The sequence below is a fragment of the Rhodamnia argentea genome, chromosome 7 (genome assembly GCF_020921035.1).
Source record: "Rhodamnia argentea isolate NSW1041297 chromosome 7, ASM2092103v1, whole genome shotgun sequence".
Classification (NCBI taxonomy): Eukaryota; Viridiplantae; Streptophyta; class Magnoliopsida; order Myrtales; family Myrtaceae; genus Rhodamnia; species Rhodamnia argentea.
The window spans coordinates 21,231,506-21,248,127 of record NC_063156.1 but is presented as its reverse complement, the minus strand read 5'-3'; the positions used below and the strand labels follow the sequence as shown (position 1 = coordinate 21,248,127).

General features: G+C 39.2%; 1 protein-coding gene across 1 annotated transcript; it reads right to left on the bottom strand.

The window, feature by feature from the left end:
- Positions 1-1,437: 1,437 nt before the first annotated feature.
- On the bottom strand, positions 1,438-6,640 carry LOC115734840 (PRA1 family protein A1-like). Its single transcript, XM_030665796.2, has 8 exons — positions 6,275-6,640; positions 5,429-5,469; positions 5,246-5,324; positions 4,850-4,936; positions 4,681-4,769; positions 4,501-4,572; positions 4,275-4,414; positions 1,438-1,861 (listed from the first exon to the last, which is right to left on the bottom strand). Exons 1-7 carry the CDS (start codon positions 6,430-6,432, stop codon positions 4,311-4,313), a joined length of 630 nt encoding a protein of 209 aa, XP_030521656.1. The 5' UTR covers positions 6,433-6,640; the 3' UTR covers positions 1,438-1,861; positions 4,275-4,310.
- Positions 6,641-16,622: the final 9,982 nt, after the last annotated feature.

Genomic DNA, 16,622 nt, shown 5'->3' with positions numbered 1-16,622 from the left:
TTTTCCCAAATATTGGTCTTCTGGTCCTCAAATGATCTTTATACTCTTACAATCGAGCTTGCTAATGAGCGTACGTTCTTGCGTTGGAGCTTTTCAGCACAATATTTGACCACTTTGACGTGTTCTGCGTATCGAAATATAACCTTCAACAAAAGGATTGTTCACAGGTTTAGTCCCTTAGATTTCATTATTTGCACGTCCGATTTGACCCTCTTTTAACTTTTTTCTAGCAATCAAGTTCTTAATTTTATCGATTTGCACAATCAAATTCTTTCGTCAATGCTAATTAGTTCCATAACATGGCAGAGTGCGGACGCACGATGCAGATGGGGAACCAATTAGAAAGCGAGAAAGCTGGAAACAAAAAAGGGAACCTAGAAGAGAACTTGATTACCGTCAGCAATTTTCATGGCATTACTGATGGCAACAGAGCGAAGCGATCGATTGTAGATGAAGAAAGCTCGAGCACTTGATTATTTAAGGAAAAATAATTAGCGGACCAGACCCTCAGCGGGACAGAAATAATATTGTACTTTAACCCAAAAAAAAAAAAAAAAAAGAAATCGCTTCCTATCTTCTTGCATAAATCTTTGAGTCAGCTTGACAGTCATTCTAAGTGTGTAGAGGGGATAACAATTAGCGACAAACTTCTTTTCCTTAAGCAGTAATCCTGATCAGCGTCAGCATTAGTTGCACTGAATTCTCGTTACAAGAGGAACATTACAATTGCAACGCAATACAAAAAGGGCTCAGGGTAGAAGATTCATGGAGTAGCGTTGGATGGTGATCTGCTTTATGGAGTGAAATTGTAGCTCGACCTTCTACGAGCAATGTCCACGCAATCAAATACTAAACGAGCCAACATCTTTTGTCGTCTCTCTTTTACTCGAAGGAAGAACGAATTGTTCGAGCCACTTTATGCGGACATACTGCTTCTTGAAGGAAGAACGAATTGCTCGAGCCGCTTTATGCGGACATACTGCCCATTCATGAAGCCAAACGTGTTCACTTTCATAGTACAAGTATCTTTTGGGTAGGCCATCGTTGTTACCAAATACCAATCCTTCAGGCAGGACATGTTACCTAAGCTCTTCCAGGAGAACATGTCAGAAGGTTCACCTCGCCATCATCCTATGATGAGAAAAAACAGAGGTCTTCACATCCCGCTAAGATCTATCAAAAGCCATTTCACCATCTTCCTTAAGCTATTGAGCTGACATTCAGTCGACCGAAATGGTAAGTCTTTAACAACTCGTGGAAAGCACATAGCTTAACACCACGGCTAATGCAAGCTCGAAGGGGCTTATTGCATGGGTTTCGCTACCTGTGCCCGCAACCTCCCTGGATTTTGGTCTAGCAGATTTCCTTTTCTTCCTTCATTTTGTGGGTTCTTTTCACAACCGTGAATGTCGGGACGGCGACTTGTTTCACAGCATAAGGCTCAAGAAAATCTCCTCCACTTAACTTCCCAAGAGTTACAGACAGGTTGTGCTATCTCAAGTTGCAAATAATCGTAACAAATTTCTCTGTGTTTCCTTTTTTTCCAACCTACCTGTCTGGTATGCAAACAAGGTTACATGTCACACAAAGGAAACTGATTTCAAAAGCTAAATGAGCCATCAGGTCACCCAGAGTTCTTCATGGTGACCCGTATCTGCTCTTCTGCCTTTGCTTACCAGGAAATGAAAAGCGGAGTACTTTGCTTTCAACACTTTACACCTTCAGAGAATCAGCGAAGATTTATATGCCCTTCACCAGTGATCCCGGTCCGAGAAATAACTTATTTCACTATGCTTGTCTCGGCTGCAGTCATCCGAAATTGCAACTATATCAATAAGCTTCAAGCATTGGGGGAAAACACCTAAAAACAATCGGAGTCAACATACTAGCCTGACTTTAAATAAGCTGAAATAGGTAAGAAGCATTGTCATTTTAATATTCGCTTCTGAACATTGTGAATCAATTTGAAACAAGGCAACAATCCATTGCTGGCTTTTCCAAATCTCAGCTTCTCGGCATTCATTGCTCATCAATGATCGGGGCAGAAAGGACAAATAAGGGCCCTCATGATTATTTGACATGTTTGGCATCTGGGGAAAAAACAGATGACACTTAACTTGCCAAAGACAAAAACAGCACATTGGACAAGAACTAATCAGTTTCTCCTGTTCATAACCCCAATGAGGAAGTCCTATCAGCCCATTATTTGCAAGTTGCAAGACAGACCAGCCCACGACTGATGATCACCTAGTATGATGTCAGCTACTATGTTTATTGGCATCAAGACCAGAATCACGGATTTCCACGTATCTATGAGAGCCCAAACAACAGAAGGGCCAGCTTGTTTCGCATAAAGATTCATAATAAAGGGAAATGTTTCTTCAAAAATCATTTTCGAGGAATTTTCCCTTGTTGGAAAATTTTGGCCATAACTTACTAAGGAAGAATTCCCGTATGTTAATAATATTGATTGTTTATTAAAAACTTGTAAGGTTTTTTGTGAAGGCATCCAGCAAACTTGAAAACAGTACATGAGAGAGAGAGAGAGAGAGAGAGAGAGATCGCTTGCTTTAGAAGAGGTGCACTAGTCCTCATCCTTACCGGATTAACGCCAGACTGAGATCTTTTAACTTAAAAAGAATTCCTCTTTTTTAGTAGAGGACTTCATTTTCCGCCTTTTATACTGCCGAGAATTCATTGACAATGTTTTCAGGTTGACCACCATGTGTCAAACACCAAAAATCAATGAGAACAGTTTCCAAAAAGATCCTTTCAATTAAACAAACACACCCTAAATCCAATCATATCTTCTCTAACATTAAGAATATATCGAATGGTTGCATACATAAGTCTAGCACGTCATATTTTCCTTGTGGAAAAATGAAAATTTGTTTTGAAATGTAGCCATCGCCTTCATGCCTAATCTCATATATGACAGTGGTCACCCTCATATCTCCAAATAAAAGGTAGTTTAGTTAAGCACTCGAATCAGGTCACATTTTGCTCAATCTGCATCTAAAATCATAAAACTCAAAATTTAGCCATAACTCTTTGAAATTAGAGCTGCTTGAATTTTTTGATCCACCAAACACCAATGCTGCTTATATTGGAGTCACTCAATTCGTATGTCTGATAAAATTACACAGATGCTTCCTATGTCCAATAAGACTCTGCTTGTCCTCCTTCCAAAAAGTCATGCCCTGAATTCATGATGTGTGTTGAAATGTTATTCTTGTAGATGTTAAGCTATCCTAGAGTTTTGACCAAAAAAGGCTATGCTAGAGTTAGACACATGTCAACCTCTAAAAAAGCTTTTGATTACAGCTTTTACTGCCTTAAGTAAAAGGTCTCACTCTGCTCTTCTTTCTTTCACAATATTTCATAGCATCCTCCTCAGCAAACCTTCATTCAAGTTTTGGTATTCTATATGATGACCTTGCATCTATGATGCTACCATGAGCTAACAATTTCATTGTTTTCACCATTCCATGGTGACATAATCTTTTGGAAAGAAGCGTTCCCATAAGGGGAGTGCCTAGCCAGTCAAACCAGCATCCACCTCCAGCAATCCAGTCCAGAAATAACATGACACAAATTTAGCCACCTCTGTACAGGCAAGCGGCATCACAGAAATTATCGTGCTGACCACACAAAAGAAACAGCATATACAATTTTCTTATTGCAACAGTCAAAATCCCACAGTATACTCTCTGAAGAAGGGCAATGTTCAATCTCTTCAAAGACATTTTTCCCATTTATGACCAGGAAAAAATCTAAGAGCAAGTGAAAACCACAAACTCACATGCATTACAAGGAATTTGACATGAAAAGTGCGCCGGAAGTCTTAACTTTGTGTACAAAATGGAATCAAGTCCTAAGCCTATCAACTCATTCAATTAAGTCCTAAACCTTTTTCCAAAAGTGCAATCAAGTCCTTTCAATGAATAATCCAACATAGCTTCCTTAAATTGCACTTCTCAACATAATCCAGGACTTAATTATAATCTTTCAACTAAGGGTAAAATTTAATTGAACAAATCAAAAAGTTTAATTGACTGCACTTTTTGTTAAGGTTGAGACTAGATCGGATGAAGTGAAAAGTAACTTAATCACATTTTCTATATTAAGTTTAGGATTTGTGGTGCAATTTTCCCAAAAAGTTGACAGTGCTATTCTATGGTAAAAGGATGATTGAGAATTCAATTTTCCCCAAAGACAGAAAGATAGTCTATCTAACCATGGAAGACAATATAAAACAAGTATAAGAAACTTACCCAGAAAATCTTACTCTTTTCTAAGCGGGAGATACACTACAGCTCACTGTAATTACGCCAAACAGCACGAAATTCCTCACGGAATGTATTCAGGCGAGCTTTCAAGTTTGGTGTTCTAAAACTTGCATGGAGGAGAGTGGCTGAGAGAGCAAGCAGACATGGAGAGGCATATTAGATAAATTGCAAAGTACAAGAACGACTAAATTAAACTAAGTAAAATTTGTACCAGAAAGTCCAATGACAAGTGCCCAAAGGACAGTTAAAAGACCACAGGAGACGAACCACAGGACAAGTGAAACTGTGCAAGGATAGAGAAGGAAAAGACCCATCAGTGAATGGCTTGCACGATATGGAGAAAAAAGAATTCAGAAAATTATGCAACACCAATGGCAAGTTCAGGATTTACCAGCAGAGAATATCAACACAAAAACCCAACGTGGCTGACCGCATATGTGGACTGCCCTTTTAGCTGATGGACGCCCACGGATGACCGGTCTGTGGGGGAGTAAATTGTTAAAAATGCCAATCACTGGAAAAAATGGAAATTTAAGGAACATAAGAGACCCCAAACTTACGTGAGAGATGGCCTCATCTTGGCAGCTAAATGTGGAGAAAACTGCCTAACAGTCCTTGTGACCTTCTCACTAAAAGTGCCAGCAAAACTGCAGTAACAACCATCGGCGACATCAACAGGCAATGCTAGAGACAAAATTGGCACAGCGGACACAGAGTATGGCAACAAAGATTCATGTAGTTTACATTCACCATCGAGCTGGGACAGGAAAATATAAAACCCAAACTGCTAAGTTCACTAGTATCTCACAAGCATATGCAATTACATGTTTTATAGATCAAATAATCATGTAATGGATGCTTTTCAGTAAGATGACTATCCTCCACCAGATGTGTGTGTGCGAGAATGCGTGCGCGTGCGTGAGAGAGAGAGAGAGAGAGAGAGAGAGAACCATAACCTGTCATTGAGAAATGCAATGCTAAGGGTTGTCAAAAGAGCCGCAACAATAGCAAGTGGCCTCCTGAGAAAACCAAGTGCTACAGTCGATACAACATTAGGCAAAAATTAGGAAAAAAGGCGATAGTTCTACATTCTCCATTGTCAAAACAGGACAGAAATCTTCCTTCATACAGTTACTTACCAAGAATGACGACAATCATGATGAAGTAGTTTGTCCTATAGCTGCAAGGACAAAATATTTTACCAGTAGTTAGATAGGAAAATGCCAATTCCATAGAAAAAACCATTAAAAGGAAAATGGAGGTTTGCGTTTAACTATCGCTCAAATATCACATTCCATAACTAGTCAACAACTTTTTAAGTGTTACACTTTCCCAACAGTTACCAGATCACAGGCGCTCCACCCCTTTATATATAAATGGACATCTCTCTACAATACATCGGCAACAAATAGTAGCTGAACTTCACCCAGCTTCCTTTTTTCTCGTCACTATCAACTACTTCACCATCAATGAATTGTGGCATCAAACAAATCTTATGCTCAACATGCTATCTATCTCCGAAGCTTGTAATCACAAGCATTGGTCAGGGGAACAGAGTGGCAGCTTCCCAATCACTTTCCCAGTCAGTTTTAGCTACTCTAAATTTAGTGAGATTTTGCAATTACCCATGCAAATAAGAGGTGATCTGAATTAGAAACCAATCCAATAGTGCTCAAAATCGCATTTTAAGCTAGAACAAAACCGAAAAACAAAAAACCTAGTCATTCAAAATCAAGCATGACTAAGATTCTCTGAAATTCTCCACTCTTCTCTTCAAAGTTCGGAACAATAAGGCCGTGCACAGAATTCAAACGGTAAGAATCAGTTCATTTCGTGATCAACACAAACTCTATCAAGAGCACTCCAATTTTGTCGCCCGAACACAATACCTCAGATCCGCCCCCTCCGTTTCACGGCTAAGAACTCGTGATACGAGCAAACAAAGGTCTTACAGGTTCAACGAAGATGAGGGAAGGAAATCGTACTAGTAGAGGTTGCATTTGAGCCGGCTGCTCCACTTGGCGTAAGATCTCGGGACGGTGAACCTGGAGAAGAACTCGGGCAAGGGGCGAGGCGGCAACGACCAGTCCACCTCGCGAAGGGCGTCCATAAGATCCTCCGCTGTCACGCTCCCCCAATCCATGATCAGCCTCTCTTTCTCCCGTTCCGGTTCCTGCGAGTTGGAAACCCTAGAGGCGATGCGCGATCGAGGGATTGAATCGATTGAAATCGGTTCGGGTCAGAGGTAGGAGACGACACAGAATCCAGAGGGAAGGAATCTTCTAGAAACGAAACTTTGCTTTGGCGTGTTGGTAGATATTTGCGTGCGATGATTTGATGATCTAAGGGGGGAACGGCAAAGGGAGGTGGGGCCTCCAAGAAAATAGCTGCTCCCGTAAAAGAAATTATTTTCAAGACTGCTTTGATCGGGAGAAAACTGTACAAACGAAGAAAAGAAAATGTTTTCGTGAAAAATAAGTAATTTTCTTATGTACGATAATATACGATCGAAAACGTTTTTTGGTATTTGGATCTCACGACTTTTATCTCACGCTATTTTTAAACTTTCTTTTTCTTTTTCTTTTCACACCGCACCCAGCCACCTGCGGCCGGAGGCTAGTGCGGCCATGGGCTAGCTCCAACTCGTTGGTCACTAGCCTCTGGCGAGCCCGGAGCTTATCGGCCCGGTTCTATGGCCGGTCGCCGGCCTAGAAAAAGAAAAATATAGAACGTAAAATGTAAAATATGTAAAATAAAATAAACAAGTAAAATATTAAAATATTTGAAATGAGCAATTAGAGAAGGCATTTTTACCTCTTTAGATTTAGGAATTCACTTACTCAATTTTATGCATGAATTTTTTGTTGACCGGAAAGTGTTTTGCATTGATAAGCCATTTTTGGCAAACCAAACGAGTGAAAGTTTGGAAAATCAATTCCTAGAAAACACTTTCACTAAAACAAACACACGCCAAGATTCCGTTGTTTTGCAAAAAATGTGGTATTTTTCTGAAAATGTTTCCTATAAAATCAATTTCCAGAAAAATAATAATATGTTTCGGTGTTTGTCTAAGACTTTAAAATGAACTGAAAATTATTTCCTATCGTTTGGCAAGGAAAATGTTAAATAGACTTGCATATGAATAGCCAGGGAACCCGGCTTGGGCACCATGATCTCCAGCTCGGTTTCTTGGCTCTCGAGCACGAGGTCTTGGGTCCACATAGGTCAAGCTTGAGAACCCGATGCCCGTGCCCGCTCCATGGTGCTCCGACACGGGTTTACAAAGGCGGGGCTTGGGTTTAGACACTTGGGCCCAAGTCCATTGAGATTGGACCCCAAATCCCGGATCCCCAGATCGAGACCCCGGCACCCGAGGCTTGAATCCATCAAGGCTAGGCCCAATGCTCAAATGTTGTTGCCCGAGCCCGAGACTCCTATATCGCGTCCTTCTCCATCGAGGCCGGGTCTCGAACCTCGACATCCATGCTCGGGTCATCGAGGTAGGGTTTGGACCACGGCGCCTAGACCTAGGTCCATTGAGGTTGGACATGGGACCCTCGTGCCCATGCCCGTGTCTATCAAGGCGGGGCTCATGCTCGGGACCTCAATGCTTGGGCTCGGGACCCCAATACTCGGGCCAAGACCCAATCCTCGGGACCTCGGTGCCGAGGCCCAACCACGATTGACAAGCTCTCCGCGCTCGGAAGAGATATCCTACTAACTCTAAAAGCATAATTATTTAAACAAGTAAAGATGCAAACATCTTACCCATGTCTTGCTATGAAAGCATAAGAGTGTGAACCGCTGTAACCAATGTTTCATCCGATTCGATTCATCTTTCCTAAAACGATTTTTCACCAACTTTGCAATTGTCGTAATCATATACATTAAAAGTTATACTTTGTTCCAAAATTCTATGCTGACAAATTACAGTAGTGAAACAGTTGTAACATAGCTTAGCTTTGGGTGCCTGTCTTTTTTATTTGATTATGCATGAGCTTACGACATGCATTCAAAACCATGCTCCTTTTTGTTTGGCTTTTACGGATGATACACTACCGATTGATGAAACTTAAGCTGGAGCTAATCAACTCGAACTTCAAAGGAGACAAAAGATTTGATCATATTACACCCGACCCGTATAAATATAGGAGATATGACACGACTATCATTCTATCTGAATGACACAGTCTCAAGCATAACCAACGTTAGGATATCTCTATTTATATTTATTAGAGAAGTAATCTAGTTACTGTAAGAGAGTTATAAAACCCATCAATAATATATATTTCCACAAACTAAGGCTGCGTATGATAGTTTCTGTTCTCGAAATAACTTTTGGAACAGAAATATTTTTTCCTGTTTCTGTTCCTGGCAACGATTTTTGAAAAAAAAAATGTGTTTGGTAACTGCAAAAAAAATTATGTTCCCGGAACAAAAAAAATAACAAAAACGCATTTAGTAACTGCATAAAGTTTTTGTTCTCGAAAAAAAAAAAAAAAAGAAACGCGTTTGGTAACTGCAAAAAATTGTTCCTAATTTTTTTTCATTTAATTAAGAGGACTATATATATTAAAATTAAGATGTCTTAATCTTTTTAACTTACTAAATCAAATTAAATCTCATTTTTTCAATTTACTAAATCAAATTAGACCAATGGTATGCACAATTTATGAATTACAATATGGATGAGATCAACTATAAAAAAAAAAATTGAAAGAGAAGACGAATTGGAATTGGACAACGAGAACATCAAATATGTTTTCTATAGATATGAAAAATTACAATTATGAGTTACACGTAAATGTTCCTAAATAGTTAAAAATATGATTACCTATAAATGCGGACCCCTAAAAAAATATTAATTGCACTTTGAGTAAAACCGGGGATAAAAATGAAAAATATTTGTGCGTTTAGGTCCTTTTAGTCCAATTGTGAAATTTTTCCAAACATGAGGACTGAAATGAGATGCAGGTTATCAAAGTCTCATGTCATGACTCTAAAAGTAAAAATTTTTGGCTAAAATGATTTAAAATGAAAATTTTAGTCAATTTACGATTATGTTCAATGAAGAGGAATGTGGTCCCAAACTGAATTTTAAAACTATAAGAGTCCAAAATGAAAAGGAAATTAAAATAAAAATATGAACTATGTTTACGCATTTTTCTGACCACGAATACTATTTTTCCTGATTTTTGAATATTTTTATAATGAAAATAAATCCAAAAAATGTCAAAAATTACGAAAAATATTTTTTGTTCAAAATTGGTTCTTAAGGTTAGGCCAAAGCTTCCAAGGTTGATTTTGTAATTTTATGAATTGTTTTGGTATTTTTAATTAATTTTTTAAAATAAAATGATAAAAAATGAGGTGTCAACATCGTGCAAGAACAAAAGAGAAAAGAGTGTGTTCAAAAATAAAATTATTCTCAATTGTTTCTAAAAAATGTTATAAATGTATTTCTAAAAAGTGTTTCAAGAACATAGAAGCAAGTTTTTTTGTTTCTTGTTTCTGTTTCTCAAAAATATTCCTGGAACACTTTGGGAATACTTTTTCACCATACACATTTACGGAGTATTACCCTACGCAACCTAAGAAACTAAACCTTAACAATTAGGTATTTCACACTTATCAAAATATCTAAACTCATAGCCACAATCTCAGGAACTTATGCTTGAGGCTATGGTTGTTCACCCCATTCATTCCAATTTTTCACTTGACTATCAAGGTGGTCGCTTTTCCGACGGCACTAGGCTGGGTCTTCGGCCGTAAAGTCGGGTATCTCAACAATCTCGCTATTTAATAGACCATTTGGGATGTACGATCACGTCCCTTTATTCTTTTATCGCTTGAACCTTTTTAACATTTGAAAGAGTCTCGACATATTATGAAGAACTTGGATTGATCATCGACTTTTAACTTATGAAAAAAACCGGGTATCTCTTCTTTCTCTCTTTTTTTTTTCTTTCTTTATTTTTTTTTATCGGATTCGTGCAACCGACCATCCCCTTCTTGATCGCGCGTGTGTATATACATAACTAGCATCCTCTTTTGACGGGGTAAGTATAGTACAAGTTTCATAACTTTTGTACGGCGATCATTTGAGTGCCACAACTTTTTTTTCGATCACCTAAGTACCAAATCGGAGCAAAAGGGATCACTTGAGTGCCATCTCCGGCAAAACATCCTACGTGGACTTTTTACTTAATGTTTTATTGTGACGTGGAAATTAAAAAAAGAATTACAGATCCACCGTGCAAATTCTTCTCCAACGTGTCCTTCTTAAAGAGAAAACGACGCCGCACGATCAACTCTTAAACCCGCTTTCGAGATCGAGAGAGAACGATCAAAACCGGCTCGAGGAAAATTAGGGCTCCAAACCTTCCCTCTCGCAAATCGATTTCTGTCCGATAGATTCGACGCTCGCCAAATCAAATTAGGGCTCTGATCTTCATCAATCTTTAGTATCTCAAGCAAATCGATCGAAGGCCCTACTCTATTCTTGTGATTCATGTCGGAGTCTACGAAGGCGGAGGAAGTGTTTGTCACGTGACGAACCGGGGTCGACACAAGCAAATGTAAGTGATTTTTTGTTTGTGTGAAGTGATTAATAAACGACACACATGTTTATTCATTTTAGCGTTATTGACAGTGAGTGAAAGCGAAAGAAAAGGCGAGAAAGGCGATCCGTTGGAGGGAAAAATTAGGGTCTCGTTGGCATAGTATAAAGGTGAGTTTCATTTTCTGAGTTGTAGCTTATGTCGTTTTGTGTCCACCGGCGGACAACGAGATTGTTGTTTACCGAATGTGATGGGGTAGTGGGGACCGAGTGCTGAAGTTGTCGTGTCTTTGCTTTGTTGTGGTCCTTGTCTGTCATGGAAAAAATTATTCTTTCTTTTGGGCAGTGTCGAGGGTTGTGGTCCCCATTATAAAAAAAGATTGTTTTTTTATAACCGCATTGTTAAAGATTTCTATTGTTGTAGTCCCCGTGATGGGGAAAAAACTGATTGTAATTGGCTACAAATGCTAGCGAAATTGTTAGCAGATGATAGAGAATGCTATAAAAATTATTTCTTTTATATTGCACTATTAACATGGTTTGTGTTGTGGTCCTTGTTATATAAAAAATATATTTTATCTTTCATGCAGTGTCAACATAGCTTGCATTGTGGTGTCTGTTATAGAAATAATTATTTTCTGAATCAACAGTGTTACCATGGGTGATACGACTGGGCCGGTCAAAGTTTTCTACGGTGGGAAGTTTATAATTGGAGATAACGAGACTAAATATGTCGGTGGAGATGTAGCTTTTGTCCTCATTAGTGTGAGTCGATTGTCTTATAAAGAGTTTAAGAAGGATATAGTGTAACGGTTGCAATGCAAAATTACTAAACTATATTATGTAATACCCGGTCAGAGTCCGAAGGATGGAATGAGATTCATGCATGATGATAGTGGTGTTAGGGATGTTATTTACTATTTTCTTCATGGTCAAGAGGTGTCTATGTATGTTGATGGCAATGGAGGTGGGGAAGCAATTTTGGAAGCTCATGTGGAAACTCGGGATGGGGATGCATCCGCTTTAGAAAAATATCTACAAGCGGAGGACAATCATGCTTTCCATACAGCTCGCGTGTTAGAGCTGTGTCGGCAACTTGAAAGAATTGGTGGCATATCCGATGGTGAAGACACGTGAGTCGAAGAATCGACTCGAATAAATGTGAGCTCTTGGGAAGTTGCATTGTCCAGTGATGAAGATGAGGAAATACTGCTGCATACACAATGCCCAAGTGATGTTGATGATGTAGACATTGCACAAGCAAGAGAAAAAGTAAGAGCATTTCAACAACGGAAAGAAGGACAAGTTGGGGTAGTTGATGAGGGTACTTCAGCGGGTAGGGAAGATGGAGCTGCTGTCAATGATGCTGATGATACAGAAAATGAGGAAAGTAGTGAGAATGATCGCAGCAGCTTAGACGACAATGAAGATGGTGCACTTCAAAGTGGGAAAAGGTCAAGTAAGTACCCTTCTTACGATTCAAATTCTACAAGCCCTTTGTTTTGCTTATCAATGAGATTTGATAATGCAAAACAATTGAGAGAGACTATCATAAAGTATTCAATCACTCAACAGAGGAATCTGAAGTTCATTTGAAATACGAAGAACTATATTAGGGTGAAATGTGCACAAGATAATTGTCCATGGATGATATATGCTGCATTGGATAGAAGAACCGACTCATTTCAAATCTGGTTACTCCAGGAAGAGCATAAGCGTGGTATCGATTTTCGTAATAATAGAGTGACAAGTGTGTGGTTGGCCAAGCACTTTTTCAATACCATTAAGGCCATGCCAGAGCTAAACAAGACTCGATTGAAGCAACTAATTAAAAAGGAAGTAGGTGTGAACGTGTCTAGAAATCAATGCAAAAGAGCTAAGCACAAGGTGATGGGTGAATTGATGGGCATGTATAAGCAAGAGTATGCATAGATTTGGAACTATGCTAGGGAGTATCGGTTTCAAAATCCACCGAGTAGAATTCATGTCAAGGTTGAGGAGCCGTCACTAGATGAGCATAAGACACGATTTCATAGGATGTACATATGTTTTGAGGCATGCGTAAGAGAGTTTTTAGCTGGCTACAAAAGAGTGATTGAGTTAGATGGTTGTTTTTTGAAGGGTTTATGCAAATGAGAGATATTGGCAGCAATTGGAAGAGATGGAAACAACCAAATGTTTCTAATAACCTGGACTGTTGTGAAGTCGGAGAACAAGGACACTTGGTCTTGGTTTTTGAAAAATCTAATGGCTGATCTTGACATAACAAACGGAAGTAGTTGGGCATTTATGAGCGATCAACAAAATGTGAGACACTATGATTGAACTGTTGTCTTTCTAATGATACTCATTTTATGTATGTTATTAATGTTTGCTGGTTTTCTAGGGGCTTATTCTAGCTATAGCTGAATTGATGAAATATGCTAAGCACAGAATGTGTGCTCAGCACATATACGCAAATTGGGCGAAGAAGTATAGAGGCGATGAGCTACAGAAGCAATTTTGGTTGATTGCAAAAAGCACTAACATGACGGACTTTAGAGCTCACAAGCAAGCCCTATATAAGTTGTCTGCTGAAGCCTTTAAAGCCTTGTTTCGCACCGAAGCAAAACTTGATGTAAGGCCTTTTTTAGCAAAGAATTCAAGTGCGACATCGTTGATAATAATCTTTGTGAGGCATTCAACGGCACGATTATAGAAGCCAGGTGCAAATCAATAATTAGTATGCTGGAAGACATCAGAGTGATGGTCATGACTAGGCTACATAGGCAGAGAGATGGATGTACAAAGTGGCCTACACAATGTGGGCCTAGAATTGTAAAGAAATTGGAGGAGAGTGTACGGGGTAGTAGGTTTTGCGAGTCGATTTGAAATGGAAACGATGGCTTCGAGATTAAGAATAATGGTGACAATTATGTTGTCCACTTGGAGAGGAAAAAATGCTCTTGCCGAGCATGGCAATTGACCGGAATACCATGTTCACATGCTATATGTGCCATTCAGCTGAAGAACCTCAATGCGGAGGATTATCTTGATGACTATTATAAGAAAAATCGGTATCCGTCTGCATATCGGTTCATGATGCAGCCACCGAGGAGTAGCAAATTTTGGAAGGAAACAAACCATCAACCCCCAAAACCTCTACCATTGAAGAAGCAAATTGGCATGCCTAAAAAGAAAAGGAGATTGGAGGAAATTGAGAAAAGTGGTAACAAAATGAGCGTGGCTGGTGGAATAATTCGATGCTCATTTTGCTATGGAGAAGGGCACAATAAGGCTGGTTGTCGAGCTAAGAAACAGTACCAACAACAACAACAATTGGAGATAACACAAGCCAATTATGCAAGAGTATCGCATGACAACACAAGCAGCCATGCGGTTCCAACTCCAGACCCAACTCGGTCCACAAGTGTACAGCAGAGGAAGAAATATCCGGTAAGCTATTTGTTATTGTCCTTTATTTTTACTATAAATCCTTGGAGCAATGACTTCATTGCTTTCTCTTTTTTGCGGAGTTAGAAGGAGACCAACTGAAGACATTCGTGAAACCATTGCGGGGGCACCACAGGGCGACACAAGCAGCCATGCGGTTCCAATTCCAGGGCAAACTCGGTCCAATAGTGTACAACCGAGGAGGAAATATCCGGTAAGCTGTTTGTTATTGTCTTTGCTTTTGACTATAAATCCTTGAGGCATTAACTTCATTGCTTTCGGCCTTTTCGCAGGTTAAAAGGAGACCAACTAAAAATGTTCCTCAAACTTGTGCATCACAACATACATATGGTGCAATTGCAAAAAGGACAAGACATGGGTTGATAGATATGAATCTCGACATGACCAACTCAAGAAATTCGGAGGCCTTGATATCCGAAGGAGGACCAACTCAAGAATCGATCGCACCGATACAAAGAAGCCAAGAGGAGGCACCGATAAACCAACCAATAGTTACTCGAGCACAAGCGAAAAAAAAAAAATCAATGCCACCTCCAAAACAAAGGGTAAAAAGGGCGGTTGCAAAAGAAGCTCTCGCCCCAAGCTTAGTTCCATGTCGGTCAAATGATATTGCAAATGTCAATGCACAGACTGTTGCCATAGTGCCAACACAGACGGTCGGTTCAACGGGAGACAATACAAATGTACCCGAACATCCAAGCGAGGTGGCTCCTCCAAAAGATAAAACAGTGGAAAAGGAGATGGCAATGCAGCGTGTGAATATAATTCCAATTCGGAAGAGTGCTAGGATCATGCATCAAATGAAGTCTTTTGAAGAGAAAAAAAGGAAGTGATGAAGTTGTTCGGCTTGACCGATGGGAGGATTTGAGATGATGTCTGCTGTTGATGTTTCTTTTAGAAATTTGAAGTTGCTAGAGTTGTGTTTGATTAAGCAACTTGATTTGATATATGTTATGTAGCAATGTGGTTAAGTTGTGATATTGCTGCATTTTGGTTGGGCAGCAATATGTTGCATTTTGGTTTGGAACATGTGTTTAGCAGCAATTTGTTGCATTTTTTGCTGGTGTGTTTGGCGAGAACATTATGTAATTGAACTTGGTTGGCTGTTATTGTTGTTGATGATATAAGAATATGCGGTACCATTGAGTAGCAATGATTATGTAATGGTGCAATAGTATTTGTAGTTGGATTGGCTTGTTGTATCAAGATAAATAGTATTTTACGCTTGATACAGGTGAAGCGGCAATATAAAAAAAAGTGAACCTAAGTGATCACTTTTTAAAAATTGAGAAACTTAAGTGACCACTTTTCAAAAATTGAGGAACCTAAGTGGTCACTTTTCGAAAATTGAGGAACCTAAGTGGCCACTTTTAAAAAGATATGGTACTTAAGTGGGCACGTTGTGAAAGTTAACGAACCTAAGTGGTCGATTTAACTAAATCTATGGCACTCAAACGATCATTCGATGGCTTGTTGGAGCTCATTCTATCTCGAACACCTTTACAAAAAAAACTGAGGATGATGCTTCTAATCTTGCTGTACATCATTTTGACATTGCATTTGCACCATTGCATTCATGTTGGCATCCTCAAAACTCACATAATTGTAACAACCATTCTTGGCATAAGAACAATATCACGTTCATATAGGACATCATCATATAATTATTCCTCAACTACGGTAGACTCAAAAAAACCTTCTCTTTAGTAGGGTTACATATGCCCATAAACCAGAACAAACCCATCAACAGCAACACCATAACAATCTTTCGATAAATATCTCTTTGATTTTTCATCTTTGAAAATTCCTTCTTCCAATGGTTCAACAAATATTGTAGACCCTTTATCTCTGCTTCCATTGAGTCCTCATCATCTAACTCATTTGTCAATACATGTCGACCTTCATCTTGTTTTTGAAGTAGCTCCAAGATAACCTCCGTTGTTCGGTTTGAGAATTTCGAGTCAACCCACCTACAAGAAAGTCGGTATACAATTTCATTTATGCTTGTTGCATTAGCGGGGTAAAGAACAAGAAAATATCCCCTCAAAATCAAGCAAATAAACCCTAAATCCAAAACATGTTAACGCTAAAGACATCGAAAAACTTGATAGATCAGCAAAATAGAGATTATGGACATAAAATATCCACAATTGAAGTCTGCAATATAATTGGCGCATCCATGGAATCTTTTCCCAGGATTATCTCTCGTCCAAGCCGTTTTTGTTGGACTTCGCAGCCCACAATAGCAAAAGTGTAGAGCTGCATCTTGGCTTTGCTTGTACACTTGAGAGCCACTTGCCCTACTTTTACTTCCCATCGCG

Coding starts and splice junctions, on each gene's coding strand:
- LOC115734840 (XM_030665796.2), bottom strand. CDS start 6,432: ATGGATTGGGGGAGCGTGACAGCGGAGGATCTTATGGACGCCCTTCGC. Junction 4,937..5,245: donor ATTGCATTTCTCAATGACAG/GTTATGGTTCTC, acceptor TTGTTACTGCAG/TTTTGCTGGCACTTTTAGTG. Junction 4,573..4,680: donor TGTGTTGATATTCTCTGCTG/GTAAATCCTGAA, acceptor ATCCTTGCACAG/TTTCACTTGTCCTGTGGTTC.